The 12897-nt window shown below is 39.5% G+C and overlaps 1 gene segment (V, D, J or C); it reads right to left on the bottom strand.

Annotated features, from left to right (window-relative positions):
* The window catches only part of LOC142430412 (Ig mu chain C region secreted form-like), a 164170-nt gene extending 159461 nt beyond the window's left edge, over positions 1–4709 (bottom strand). Inside the window, 1 exon segment of the C gene segment in view lies at positions 4663–4709. Within this exon segment, the coding sequence occupies positions 4663–4709 (47 nt within the window).
* Between the last annotated feature and the right edge of the window lie 8188 nt (positions 4710–12897).

Here is a 12897-nt window from a genome sequence, read left to right as displayed (position 1 = left end):
TCCATGACGAGTGGAGTTTTGTCTCGGGGGTTTATGTGTAACCTATATGGCACTTTCCTCAATGAATGGTGTCTATGGGGACATGATTTCAGCTTTTTACCCTATATCACACTTGTATTTGCATACAAGCCAAGTTCTGGAATGCCCGGTTCCTGTTCTCCATCAGGTATAAGTAGCACGTTACTGGTGAAGTGTATTGAACACGGCATGGATTGCTAGAAGAACAAACATATGTTTTATAAGGACAACCACACTCATACTTAAAAGCAGCATTTTCCCTCTACTTTGAACATGCTACCATTAGGGACTATTCCCTGGAGATGGGCATCATGATAGGAGGGATGTGAAGAGTCAACCCCTATTATTTTATGAAGGAACTGAACCAGTTCAGAAGAATCTTAGTTAAGACAATTGTATAGTTTGTTGAGCTATAACGTGACCAGAAATATTCCATCGCTGTGAACTTAAGCTCAACGAGGAACTCTTGGGAGTCTACACCTATTATTTTATGATGGAAATATAACATATTTTGGAAGCATCCTAATTAGTAGAATGGTATAGTTTGTCAAGACACAAGTTAACTAGAAATCTTCCATAGCTGTGATCCTAAGATGAACCCTTCTGTCTTGTCTCACAGAGCATCCTGTAATGGTGTCCAAGCACAGATTCACATGGATACCAAAAAGACTCAATTCTTTTTTTTAATTTTTTTTTAATTTTCACAATTTATTAGGGGCTCATACAATTCTTTTTTTAATTTTTTTTTATTTTAACAATTTATTGGGGCTGATACAATTCTTTTCACAGTTCATACATATACATACATCAGTTGTATAAAGCACATCTGTACAGTCTTTGCCCTAATCATTTTTTTCTCTTTTCTTCTTTTACATTTTATTAGGGATTCAAACAACTCTTACCACAATCCATACATATACATACATCAATTGTATAAAGCACATCCATACATTCCCTGCCCCAATCATTCTCAAGGCATTTGCTCTCCACTTAAGCCCCTTGCATCAGGTCCTCTTTTTTTTTTCCCTTCCCTCCCCTTTCCCCCCTCCCTCATGTGCCCTTGGTAATTTATACCTCGTTATTTTGTCATATCTTGCCCTATCCGGAGTCTCCCTTCCCCCCTTCTCTGCTGTCCCTCTCCCAGGGAAGAGGTCACATGTGGATCCTTGTAATCAGTTCCCCCTTTCCAACCCACTCACCCTCCACTCTCCCAGCATCGTCCCTCACACCCTTGGTCCTGAAGGTATCATCCACCCTGGATTCCCAGTACCTCCAGCCCTCATATGTACCAGTGTACAGCCTCTGTCCTATCCAGCCCTGGAAGGTAGAATTCGGATCATGGTAGTTGGGGGGAGGAAGCATCCAGGATCTGGGGGAAAGCTGTGTTCTTCATCGGTACTACCTCGCACCCTAATTAACCCATCTCCTCTCCTAAATGCCTCTATGAGGGGATCTCCATTGGCCGACACTTGGGCCTTGGGTCTCCACTCAAGACTCAATTCTTATCTGAGTACTATCAACCTTTCTCTACCCACATATTAAGAGTTAGAACCCACAAACCTCAACTATCTCCAGGAGATTTCGAGTCCCCTAAGTTATTGAACCTCTATGACATAGGATCTTTAGTAAAACAAAACTTCGTTTACCCAATTTTTTTTGTCATTTGAAGATTTGAATCTGTCTATAAAATCATTTCACTCAACCTGTATATATAAACTGTGAGAACAAAGGTGAGACAGACAGACATTTTGGAGGAAGGGTCCCCACCCCCCGCCCATGCCCCCCGCTTTTCCCAGGCATGAGAAATAAAACTTAGAATGTTTAGAATGTACCTGATTTATGCACAATCTGGCAACAGCCTTTGGGTAATATGAGCCCTCTGTGTGCCCACCCTGTAACAAGCATGTTTGGTAAAGTAGGACAGGAAAAGGCAGAAGACCGTTAAAGATGGGTTGACACAGTCATTGCAAACGTGGGCTCATACATCACAGCACTTTTGAGGATGGCAAACTATTGAGTTATGCTTTCTTCTCTTTTATTGAGATATTCTTAGTCTGACCCAATTCCCCCTAACAAAAACAACCACCACAAAGGCAGCTTATTACTATGATGCTGGTATTGTTTCAGATTACATCTACTAAAAGTCAAATTATTGAAAAATATATTTTATAAATCTGTTTTATCCACATTTGTGCTTATGACCCTTGTTCATATCGAGATTTGGGGCAGTGTAAACTTTGATCACAATTATCTTTTATGTTGTATGCTTCCATTGCCGTATACGATCATTTCTGTTTAACAACTGGGTCTTGAGACCACACCTCTATATTCCTTTTACAAACAGTGTGGTTTCATTGTTCTCATTTACATTCTTAGCCCATTTTGAATTGTTCTTCTTCTTGCTGTTGCATAGTCCAAAACATTGATCCTGACACATTGTTTTGCATGTGAATGTCAAATGCTTCCACAACCATTTGTTGAAGAAACCCTTCTCTGGATGAATTATCACTCTTTTAGAAAATCAACCTACATTAGATATATAGGTGTATTTTTGTACCTTTAATTTTATTACATTGGTCGCTATGGAATCTCCAAGTGAAGCAAATGAATAAGCACTGCACTGCTAACCCAATAGTTATTGATTCAAACTCTCCCAGCAGTGACTTGGAAGTTATGGAAGTCAGGCTTAGTGAAGTAAACCCCAATGCTCTCAGCCTTTAAAACATAAAAAAGCAGTTCTACTATGCACACAACGGGCCACACTGAGTCAGGATCATCTCCATGGAAACTAAATCTACACCTGGTTGTTTTTGTTTGTTTTTTTAAATTACTATGAGCATATAGAAACCCTGGAGGTAATTGTGGTTAGGATGTCTATAATCCAGCAACTGGGGAAAACTTAAGTCATTTATCCCATGGAGGTTTACATTCCAGAAAAGAGTATATCAGATTCCTAGGAGTTGGGATTGATTCGATGATAGAAGATTTATGACCTCATAGTATGACTTGAGTCATGAAGCATGTCCCCTTCCATTTTGTGGACTTAGTTTAACAGCCCATAACTGAAATATGTCACATGAAGTGCAAGTTTCCTTTTTCACAAAAATATAACCAGTAAGTCAATTAAAATCTGCAAACAATTTGCCCTGTCCCTGTCCATTCCCAGCACAGCTGCCTTACCCTGCTGGGGTTCTGACATTCCCATGAGGTGGATTTTAACTGTTTCCTACATAGTCATGAGTGACTGTGTCCACAGACTGCAGGCTGACTGAAATGTCCATGGAGAAAGCATATCCTTCTTTGAAGTCCTCAAGGAAACAGATTGAAACTCAAGCTACAACCATGGGCTCAAATTTAGCAAATTTTGATAGGATCATGTGGTGTTTGTTATTGTTAGGTGCTATGGAGTTAGTTCTAACTCACTGTGAATCTGCATGGAGTAAAAGAAAGTACTGCCTGGTCCTTTGGCCTCCTCACAATAATTATATCTGAGCCCATTGTTCCAGTCATGTGTCAATTCATCTCTTTGAGAGTCTTCCTTCCTGTAGTTTTTGTTTTCCTTTTAAGGAGGGTGTGGGACTAGGCATGCTTCCTTCTGTTGTGCATTGAATTGTTATAGAATAACAATGGAACGGCTCAAATTTTATTGCTCTGCTGGGAAGATGAATCCGTATATCATTAGGAATTTTGTAAATTGCACAGTAGAATTTACTGCCTTGGGAATCTCCTTAACACAAATTTAGGCATTTTCCCCCACTCTTAACACTGCTTGAACCATACCTTATAAATAATTAACTTTCATAATTACTTCATGATTCTCACTTGCACTGATGTGGTTTTCTTACCGGAACACTACTAAGTAAAAACTTTAATTTCTTCTTTAGAATGAGGAGGGTAAAAAAAAAAAAAAAAAGAATGAGGAGGGTAAATTGACTGCACCATGGCTGACGGGGGAAAACCCACATTTCAGATGGCCTTCCTTGTATTGCTGTGAGATAGAATGTTTTCTCTCTTTAATATACAACTTTTGAATTTATAGATATCAGTAGGCACAGAATTCTTTTTTAAAATAGAGAAAAGATTCCCTAGGGAAGCTGTGGCTGTAGAAGAATCACTGATTACAAAAGGAAGACAGCCCTGAAGCCATCTGTCCCTGCTCCTGATGTGAATCCTGTGCTCTGTGGGGCCTTAGTGCCCCCTGGTGCCCAATGTCTCCCCTGCAGGGAGGTGTGTGTCTGGGTTCACACTGACTTCCCCTCCCTGTGTTCCTTGTACAGTAATACGCGGCTGTGTCCTCAGCAGTCATGGAGCTCAGCTGCAGGGAGAACTGATTCTTAGATGTGTCTCTAGTGATGGGGAATTGACTTTGGAAGGATGGGTTATCTTTTGCATTATCATCACATCGTTTGAATCCCATCCACCACATTCCCATTACCAATGTATGGAGGATTTGGGGCCAGCAGTAACCACTGGTGGTGGAGTAACAAGAGAGAGTGCCATTAGTGAGAGCTTTGGGAGGGTTGCACTGGTCCTGGAACTGATTCCTGTAGCTGCACCTCAGACAAGACACCTTGACAAAGAGAGAGTTGGCCTTTCTGTCACTATCATCCACTATAGACCCGGACCTGATACTGAGACGCTCACATTGCGGGAACTGTCAACAGGCACAGGAGAACATCCAGCAACATCATATTTAGACAACTTTATTTCAAGAGAACTGAATGCCTTCACAGCTGGATAGGAGAATTCCACCCTAGGGCCTGGAGAATAATGCGCAGTGTGGTGGAGCCCTGGACTAATCAATAGAGAAGGATTGAGTTCAGGCTCCACTCTTTGTTCTACGACCACCATAAGGTAATTAGCCTTTCAGTCTGCAATAAGAGTGGACTTTTAAGAACTTTTCTTCAGATGTGTATGGTAAAGATCAAAGGAAAGCCAACTATTCCTAAGTCCAAGGTTCTTACCATCCTGCCCCCCCATCGCTCTTCTCTTGCCTTGGACTCCAATACATCTTGTGCATTTCTGAGTGAACAGGATCTAGTTCTTGAAAGGATCCGGGAGTCTTCATTACCTCACACTTTCCCAACCCCATTTTCTTTCTTGACACTCAGCGATCTCTAAATATACTTACTCCAAGTTCTTGGGGGTTTTCTTTGGCTTGTGGTCATCACAAACCACCACCATTCCAACAAGCAACATAAATCTGACACCCAGTTCCTGACTGTGTTACTCTGCATAGACTAGAGAAGCAAATCCACAGAAGCATATATATATATATATATGAGAGAGTTTTATATAAAGGGTACATGTTCATTTAGAAAGTATCCCAACTCAGTGCTGTTTAAGCCTATAAGTCCAACATTAGTCCAAATGTCCGACAACGTCCTACGTACGAAGTCCTCGATCTCAGAAAACACATGCAATGATGCCTACTGCAGGAGGAAAGCCGAATCAGTGAGAGTGTAAGCAGCTCAGCACTGGCAGGGGTTTCCACATGGCTGTTCCAGCACCCAGGGCTGCACCAGGGCAGGTCTATGTGGCTTTTCCTCAAGGATGTCTTGCAGGAAGTGAATCTTGACAGCTGAATCAGGGAACTGGCTAAGGCTGCTGCACCCTGGTCTGACCATCAGAGAGCAAGTGACCAAGAACAAGAAAGTCGAGGCTCACCGAGCCATTTATCTCTCCGTCTTTCAATAAATTTCACAGGTGTTTATGGGCCAGGTTGGTGCGATAAACTTTTACTATCTCACTGATCTACATCCAGTCTCAGTTTCTATAGATAAATTAAAATGAACTACAGATGTAACTCACAAGACAAAGCAAGGTCTTAACTCAATAACCTCTCAGATATCTCTGAGAAGAGACTCTACTTGTTTACTAGAGAACACCAAATATTACACTATGCCAGTCTAGTTGACACTTAAAGTGGCAAGGTCTGCCAGAGCAGTGAATGAGAAATCAACACTTACCAGAAGGGGCAGATAAAAGCCAAAACCAGTGAGTCACATCTTCAATGGGAAGACGCCTGCTGACGACTGAACAGAGACTCTGGATTCAAATGTAGGCCAGTGCTTCCTACAGGAAACAGGTCCGCAACATTTGGAGAATGACCATGAACACTTTTGTTAATGCCCTTTACCCAAGTGACCCGGGTACATCTGAAATGTCAGCATCCTCAAATTCAGTATCTTCATTTATGCTCTGGGCACAGGACTCTAATTTCTGTTTACCCAAACTCACAGATTGAGCACTGTGGAAAATTTTTCAGTTCGACAATTAAGAAGTAGCAACTCAAAACACCGCATTTTAAAGCTAATTGCACACCATGGTTCACTTTTCATTTCTCTCCTTCCTATCCTAGGTCTCAAAAGTGTCCCAGAGTTAGAGTTGGCCTCCCTCACTTGTTTTCTGCTTGGTTATAGTGTCTGTATTATATCACAACTAACCAAATTTTAGCCAAATTCACCTGGCCTTCTTTGAGCCAGTTGCTGTTAAGGGGAATAAATAACTGCTTTGTCAGAAAGAGCTATATCTTTGATCAATATCTAGATATTTAAACACAGTCATGCTTGTGTGTGTCATTTAGAAATTGCGGGATTGGTTCTTTTTTCACACGTAGGCTGGAATGGCATCACTTGATACTGGTCTTTTCAACAAAGTACCACCTCATGCCATCTGCTGCTGGGAAATGTCTGACCAAATTAAATCCCAGACTGTGTGTATCTGCTGACTAGTCCAGGTCACCTTCATCTCTAAATGTGATGATCATGATTGTCTCAGATAAGTTCATGACAGATATCATGAAATCTGAGGTGTAAATCTATTGATAGTATCTCTCTGAATGGAATGCTCTTATTTAGCATGCAACAAATATTCTTAATAAGCTGGAAAATTCTCCTTAAACTGTGGAAGTCAAAAACTTGGACTTTACACTCAATAGCATGGGTTTCTTTTCCACCGCCCCAAGCTACAGGGTGATATTTGGTCAGTCATTCAATCCAGTTGCCCTTAGTACTCTCCAATTTGGAATTTATAAAGTAATGTGGGCCCAATGAAAGGACACTCATATTTATTCCACTTTTCTACTGTTGTAGAGAAATGCATAATTCTTTACATCTTAAAATTACAACTACTTTGTTATTTAATGACTCTGTGATTAAGACATTATGTGGAGGAGAAGGTCTGATCCCTGATCACATGCAGTTTCTCCTTGAGAATCTAATGAGTGCATGAAGATGATACTCTCATACAGTCACCTCTCTTGTTACCCAAGGCTGTAAGATGAGAGCTAAGCCATAACTAAAGCCCAAATCTCGTTTCAGCACACCTGGAGCACCACTGTTTCTCCTGAGGGTCCTCCCAATGTAGTTGCTGTGCACCTCAAGAAAGCCAAAGAACAAAATGACAGTTAGTTTAACTTATATATATTGTTTACATGATATATGTTTCATTTAAACTATATGACATGCACAAATTTCAGTGTCTAAATAGTTTATCAATTTGGTGTCTAAATAGTTTATCAAATTGGCTTTTCTGTCCTCTGAAGTACCAACATGAAAAGTACCAACCTGAAATAGAAGCTGATTGAGAGAATGCCAAGTACCAAGCTATTGAGAAATGCCAAGTACCAGAAGATTTCAAAAAATTAGACTAAGTGTGTGTACCTGCGTGTATAAACTCTATATACATTTATAATCTACTTAAAATGATAGAACAATGACATAAGGGAATAGATTAGTTGTTAAACTATGTGACCTAAATTCACCTTCCTGGGCTGTGAGCAAGAGAGTGATATGCAGATAGTTTTATATACACAGGTCTATGAATTCTATAAAAAAAATTAGAGACACTTTCTCTCTAAAACAAAAGTAAATCAGGCAAATTTGCTTCATCTTTATTTCTATGGAAATTCTAAGGAGTACAAAACAGATTTGCTAGTTCTTGAAATCTGTGGTATATTCAGTAATCTTTGTCAAAACCATAATTCAAATATGTTAAGTTTTCATTGGTCTTTTAAAATTCATTGTCAACATTTCTTACCTATATCAGGTGATAGAGAATGCCATGGCTGGAGTTAGTCATACCATAGTCCCAAAAATTGCACTTAAAAATTCAGAGTTTTTTTTTAGAAATTCATTATACCTTGTTATGTTTCTTGCATTGATATTGATTATAGATTTAAGTGAAATAAATTCCTTGACTGCACTAATTTTTCATTTTATCATGATATTTTTTAATTTAACCACTTGAGAGGACTTCAGGTTTCTTTTTTTTTTAAACATTTTATTAGGGGCTCATACAACTCTTATCACAATCCATACATATACATACATCAATCGTATAAAGCACATCTGCACATTCTTTGCCCTAATCATTTTCAGGTTTCTTTATAATTAAATATAAACCACACTGAAGGCTGTAATCATTGATATCCATCAGTGAGTGCTCAATATCTCTTCACTTTCAGTCAGCATATTGGTGTCATATGTGTGTCATAGTCATTGTACGGCTAACTGAAAAAGTCAGTTTGAGTTAACCTAGTTTTTCTGTTCTCTTCTCGTAAAGATTAACAGTCACAAAACCTAGTACAGCATGGCTGTGAGTCAGAATAGACTCAATGACATTGGGTTATGGGTTCTATGAAAGACACTTCTAAGAAATATAAAGTAAAAATCATGGAAAGGGTATATTTGTAGAAAACTGAGATAATGGCCTTATATACAAAATATGAACCAAGTCTTTAAAACTCAATAAATAAAGTGACAGGAGACTAATTGTTTTTAGATACTATTTTTAATGTTGAAGCTATTTGGTTGCAGTATAAAAATTCCCTATCATTTATAATCTTTATAATGTTCTTGATTCCCCTAATCTCTAACATTACGGTGCACACTTGTTTTTCTGTTAAGGCATAAGTGATAGGTAGATAGACGGTAGATTGACAGATTAACAGACACAGATTGCTTGTGTTTGACATGGTTGTCCAGAGAAGTCAAACCAGTCACTCACTTATATGTAAGAAATAGCTTTATATGAAGAAGTAATTACATATTAACAAAAAATATACCAGCCCAATCCAACTCAAGTCCATGAGTCCGATACTAGTCCATGCGTTCCTCTTTAGACTCATGCAGCCACATGCAATGATGCAGAATGCAGGAATATCACATGATATTAGGTGCAAACTCTTGTGGATCCAATGTCTCTACAGAATAAAGATGAAGACACAAAATTTGGGGGTGGCGTGGGGTTCCAATGTTCCTCCTAATGAGAAAACCATGCCCACAAGGAGGTACCATCAGTCTGTGACCTCAGTGACAGGCTAGATTTCACCACATTATATATTTTCAATCTGACATGAAATAATGTAACTTCCATACTGATAGTGATAGATAGATGATAGATGATGATAGATAGATAGATATGACAGATATTTACAGGGATAAGTATTTTAAGTTTTATTAGTACGTCATCCACATGTCATACAATTCAATAATTCAATCATGTCAAGAAGAGTTGTGAACTTATCACCACTTTAAATTTTAGAACATTTTCTTCTTCCCTGTGCTCATTATTATTCATGAAATTAAGTTTTGTAATTGTAGCAAAAATATACACAGGAAAACACTCTCCAATTACACAATTTCTACATGTAAAATTCAGTGCCATTAATTAAAACATTTCATGTTGTACAAAGATTACTGATATCCTTTTCCAAATTAATCCACAACCGTTAACATAAACTCAATGATCCCTAAGCAACAGTGCTTTCTCCTTCAACCACGGTAATCATTGGTCAAGTTCGGTTTCCTTCTGCTTGTTTGTTTTAGTAGCAATATTCTTCATACAGTATTCAAATATCACACACTTCTATGTAGAGTTAAATTGCTTTTAAAATGAGTTGCGTAGACATCATCACAATCATTGCTAGTGTTTCTTCCCCCCTCCTGCACTTACTGTATGCTCCCCCAATTACCTCACTGTCCCTGCCTCCCCTTCACACATCCCCACAATCTGGGAAACGCAACAGAAACCAAAACAAACCGGCAAGAAGAAAATAATACGAATATAAAGATAAAAATAAAGATTAAGAAAGAAAATACCACCAACAATATCTTAAAAGCAAAAAAATAAAAACCTTAGAAGCCAGAGAAGAAATTACTGTAGTGGAAAAAATGAGAAATATTTGAACCTAGAGCAAATTCATGTTGAGTCAAGAGATGCCACCTGAACAAGTATCATATTATACTATGGTTTGATTTACCATAATCAAGATTACAATGACCTCTGGCTGATAGTAAAGCTGTTCTAGACCCTTTCCAGTGTTTAAAGGGGATATGTCAGAGGATTACTCTCACTAGATGGTTTGCAGATGGATTTGGGGCCCCACTGTCCTACATACTTTTCTATAAATTTTTTTTGTGTTTTTCACAATTTAAGCTTTGCTGTTTTTCTCTTCATCATATTTGGATTTTGTTATGATCTGTGCATCACACATGTGCTTCTTCCATGTGGACTTAGTTGACACCTCACTTAGATTGATGATCGTTTGAATACAGATAGACCACCTGCTCTGACTTCCCTGCAAGATGCCACTGATCTTCCAGGCAAGACGCTGATAGAGGACCTGGTCTGACCTGCTCTGATCTTCTTTGCAAGATGCCACTGATCTTCCCTGCAAGATGCTGATAGAAGATCAACTCTGATCTCCTTTCAAAATGCTGATAGACGACCTGCTCTGATCTTCCTTGCGAGATGCTGATAGACAATGTCTACAACCCTGGACCAGTGATATCGACTTTTGTGCAGACTGTTCATTTGCTTGATTCTTAGCCCTCACCCTCACTGCTGGTCTCGACCCAGACACAGGGCCACTGGCGGCTGCCAAGTTGGGTAGACCAGCAGTGAGTGGGGACTTTGTCGTTTTCCTCACTGCCAGTGGGAGGTTGACGAGCAGTCTCATGCTGGCAACCTGTGGGAAATGTTCTGATGTGCTCATGCTCTTTGGCTCCCCAGGGATCTGAACAAAGGTCTGCCATCAGCTAGCCCACAGATGGGTCCAACAATTCTCCCTCCTCCTCTTCAGCAAACTTTTGGGTAGTAATGGGTTGGGTTCCATTTTCTTTTTAAAAAATCATTTATTGGGGGGTTATACAACTCTTATCACAATCCATAATACATCAATCTGTCAAATACATTTGTACATTTCTTTTTTCTAATCTTATTGTTTCAAAATGTTTCAAGAAACAGATCAACCTTTATCTGTGTTTCATAATTTTACTTCAAAACACTGCCCTAATCTCCCATCTGTTCTGTTCAAGATGCATGTGTGTTAGGGGACGCTCTGTGTGTGTGTGGGTGTTTGTGTATCCAACATACACACCTATTTGTGCAGTGTCGTGTTTACCAAACACTCGGGAAGTGAGCCGGCCAGTAGTCCGTGTAGGTCAAACAATGAGGTGCGACCTCCTGGCGAATGTGTGCACCTTCCTCCTGACCCTGCTCGTGGGAGCACCGCACGCAGGTGGGCCAGCTCTGGCTCCTCTCTGGCAAACAGCAACCCCTCCTCCTTTGAATAGTTCTGGATAATGATTTCATTTCTCAAATGTATCATTTAAAAATTTTACTTTTAAAATCAGGCAGTTCATATTTAATAATTTTATTTAAAGACCCGGCATGTGTGCGTGTCTGGCATGCACAGAGGGTGATGGTGTGTGTGTATGTGTATGTGTTTGCGTGCGCGCACACGCCCGCACCAAAAAGAGAGATGAGTCAAGCACCTGCATGGCCTAACCCAAGAACGGACACACTCACTAAGGTGGTGTAAAAAACACAGCCAAATCCTAGGTTAGGATCAACATGCTGATAATACCGACTTATAAGCAGCAGCTGAGTGAGAAGACAAGCCAAGCTACTGAGCAGGGTACCCTTGCTGGGAAAGTTCCCCCCTCCACTCCAGAACCGACAAATGAGAGGATCGTCCTTGCAAGACGCTGGTAGAGGATCAATCTGCTCTGCCCTTCTTTGTGAGACACCGCTCATCTTCCCTGAAAGACGCTGATAGATGACCGCCTCTGATCTCCCAAAAGACGGCGTTCAACAGTTGTGGCAGAGGAACTATTTGACAGCAAAATTTTTCTCGTTTTTAGTGCCCTGGAAATATGGCATTTTGACATATAAAAGCATTTAAAACTCCTCAAAGCAAACAGCCTTTGGTATGCAAAATTTTAAAAAAATGTCAGGGATCTTGAGAGAGATTAGACTATAAAAGTGGTTATTAAAAATGTCTGAAAGAATTCTCTGAAGGTGAGGACAACATGCTAACAGGAGTAACTCTAAGGTGACCAAAGACTGTAAACCTAATCGCAAAATAAAGTGCGCACAGCACCTAGTTTTCACTCCATAGATTCCATTCCCTTGGCTCAAGAATTTGAAATTGGTATACATGTACAGTGCAATTGAAAATACATAAAGGGAAACACATAATGAGGAATGAAATGAAAATGTTCCCAATATGATAAAAAAAAAAGTTGGACAATTTTGAATAGTAACAAAACAATAAAAATTTGGGTTATGATGTAAACTTTAGAAACAATATCCCTGAGTTCTTTCCATATTAATAAAAGGTTGAATGAATAAAGTAAATAGGGACAGAAACATCTCTTACAAAAGAATTTCAAGTGATGCATAGTCACACACACATATCAATGCACACGCATAGACTAAAGAGTGACGTCTTTCAAGTGCTCATTTTACTTGTACCCGCAATTAAATAGCATATTGCATTTGGGGAATCTACTGTGGAAGGTCTCTTTAAATTGCTAGTTATAAAGATGTCACCTTGAGGAATGAGGCACACCTGACAGAAGCCACAGTAGT

Source organism: Tenrec ecaudatus, chromosome 17 (genome assembly GCF_050624435.1).
Source record: "Tenrec ecaudatus isolate mTenEca1 chromosome 17, mTenEca1.hap1, whole genome shotgun sequence".
NCBI lineage: Eukaryota > Metazoa > Chordata > Mammalia > Afrosoricida > Tenrecidae > Tenrec > Tenrec ecaudatus.
Note: the sequence above shows the minus strand (reverse complement) of the source record. Positions and strands in the feature narration are given on the sequence as shown.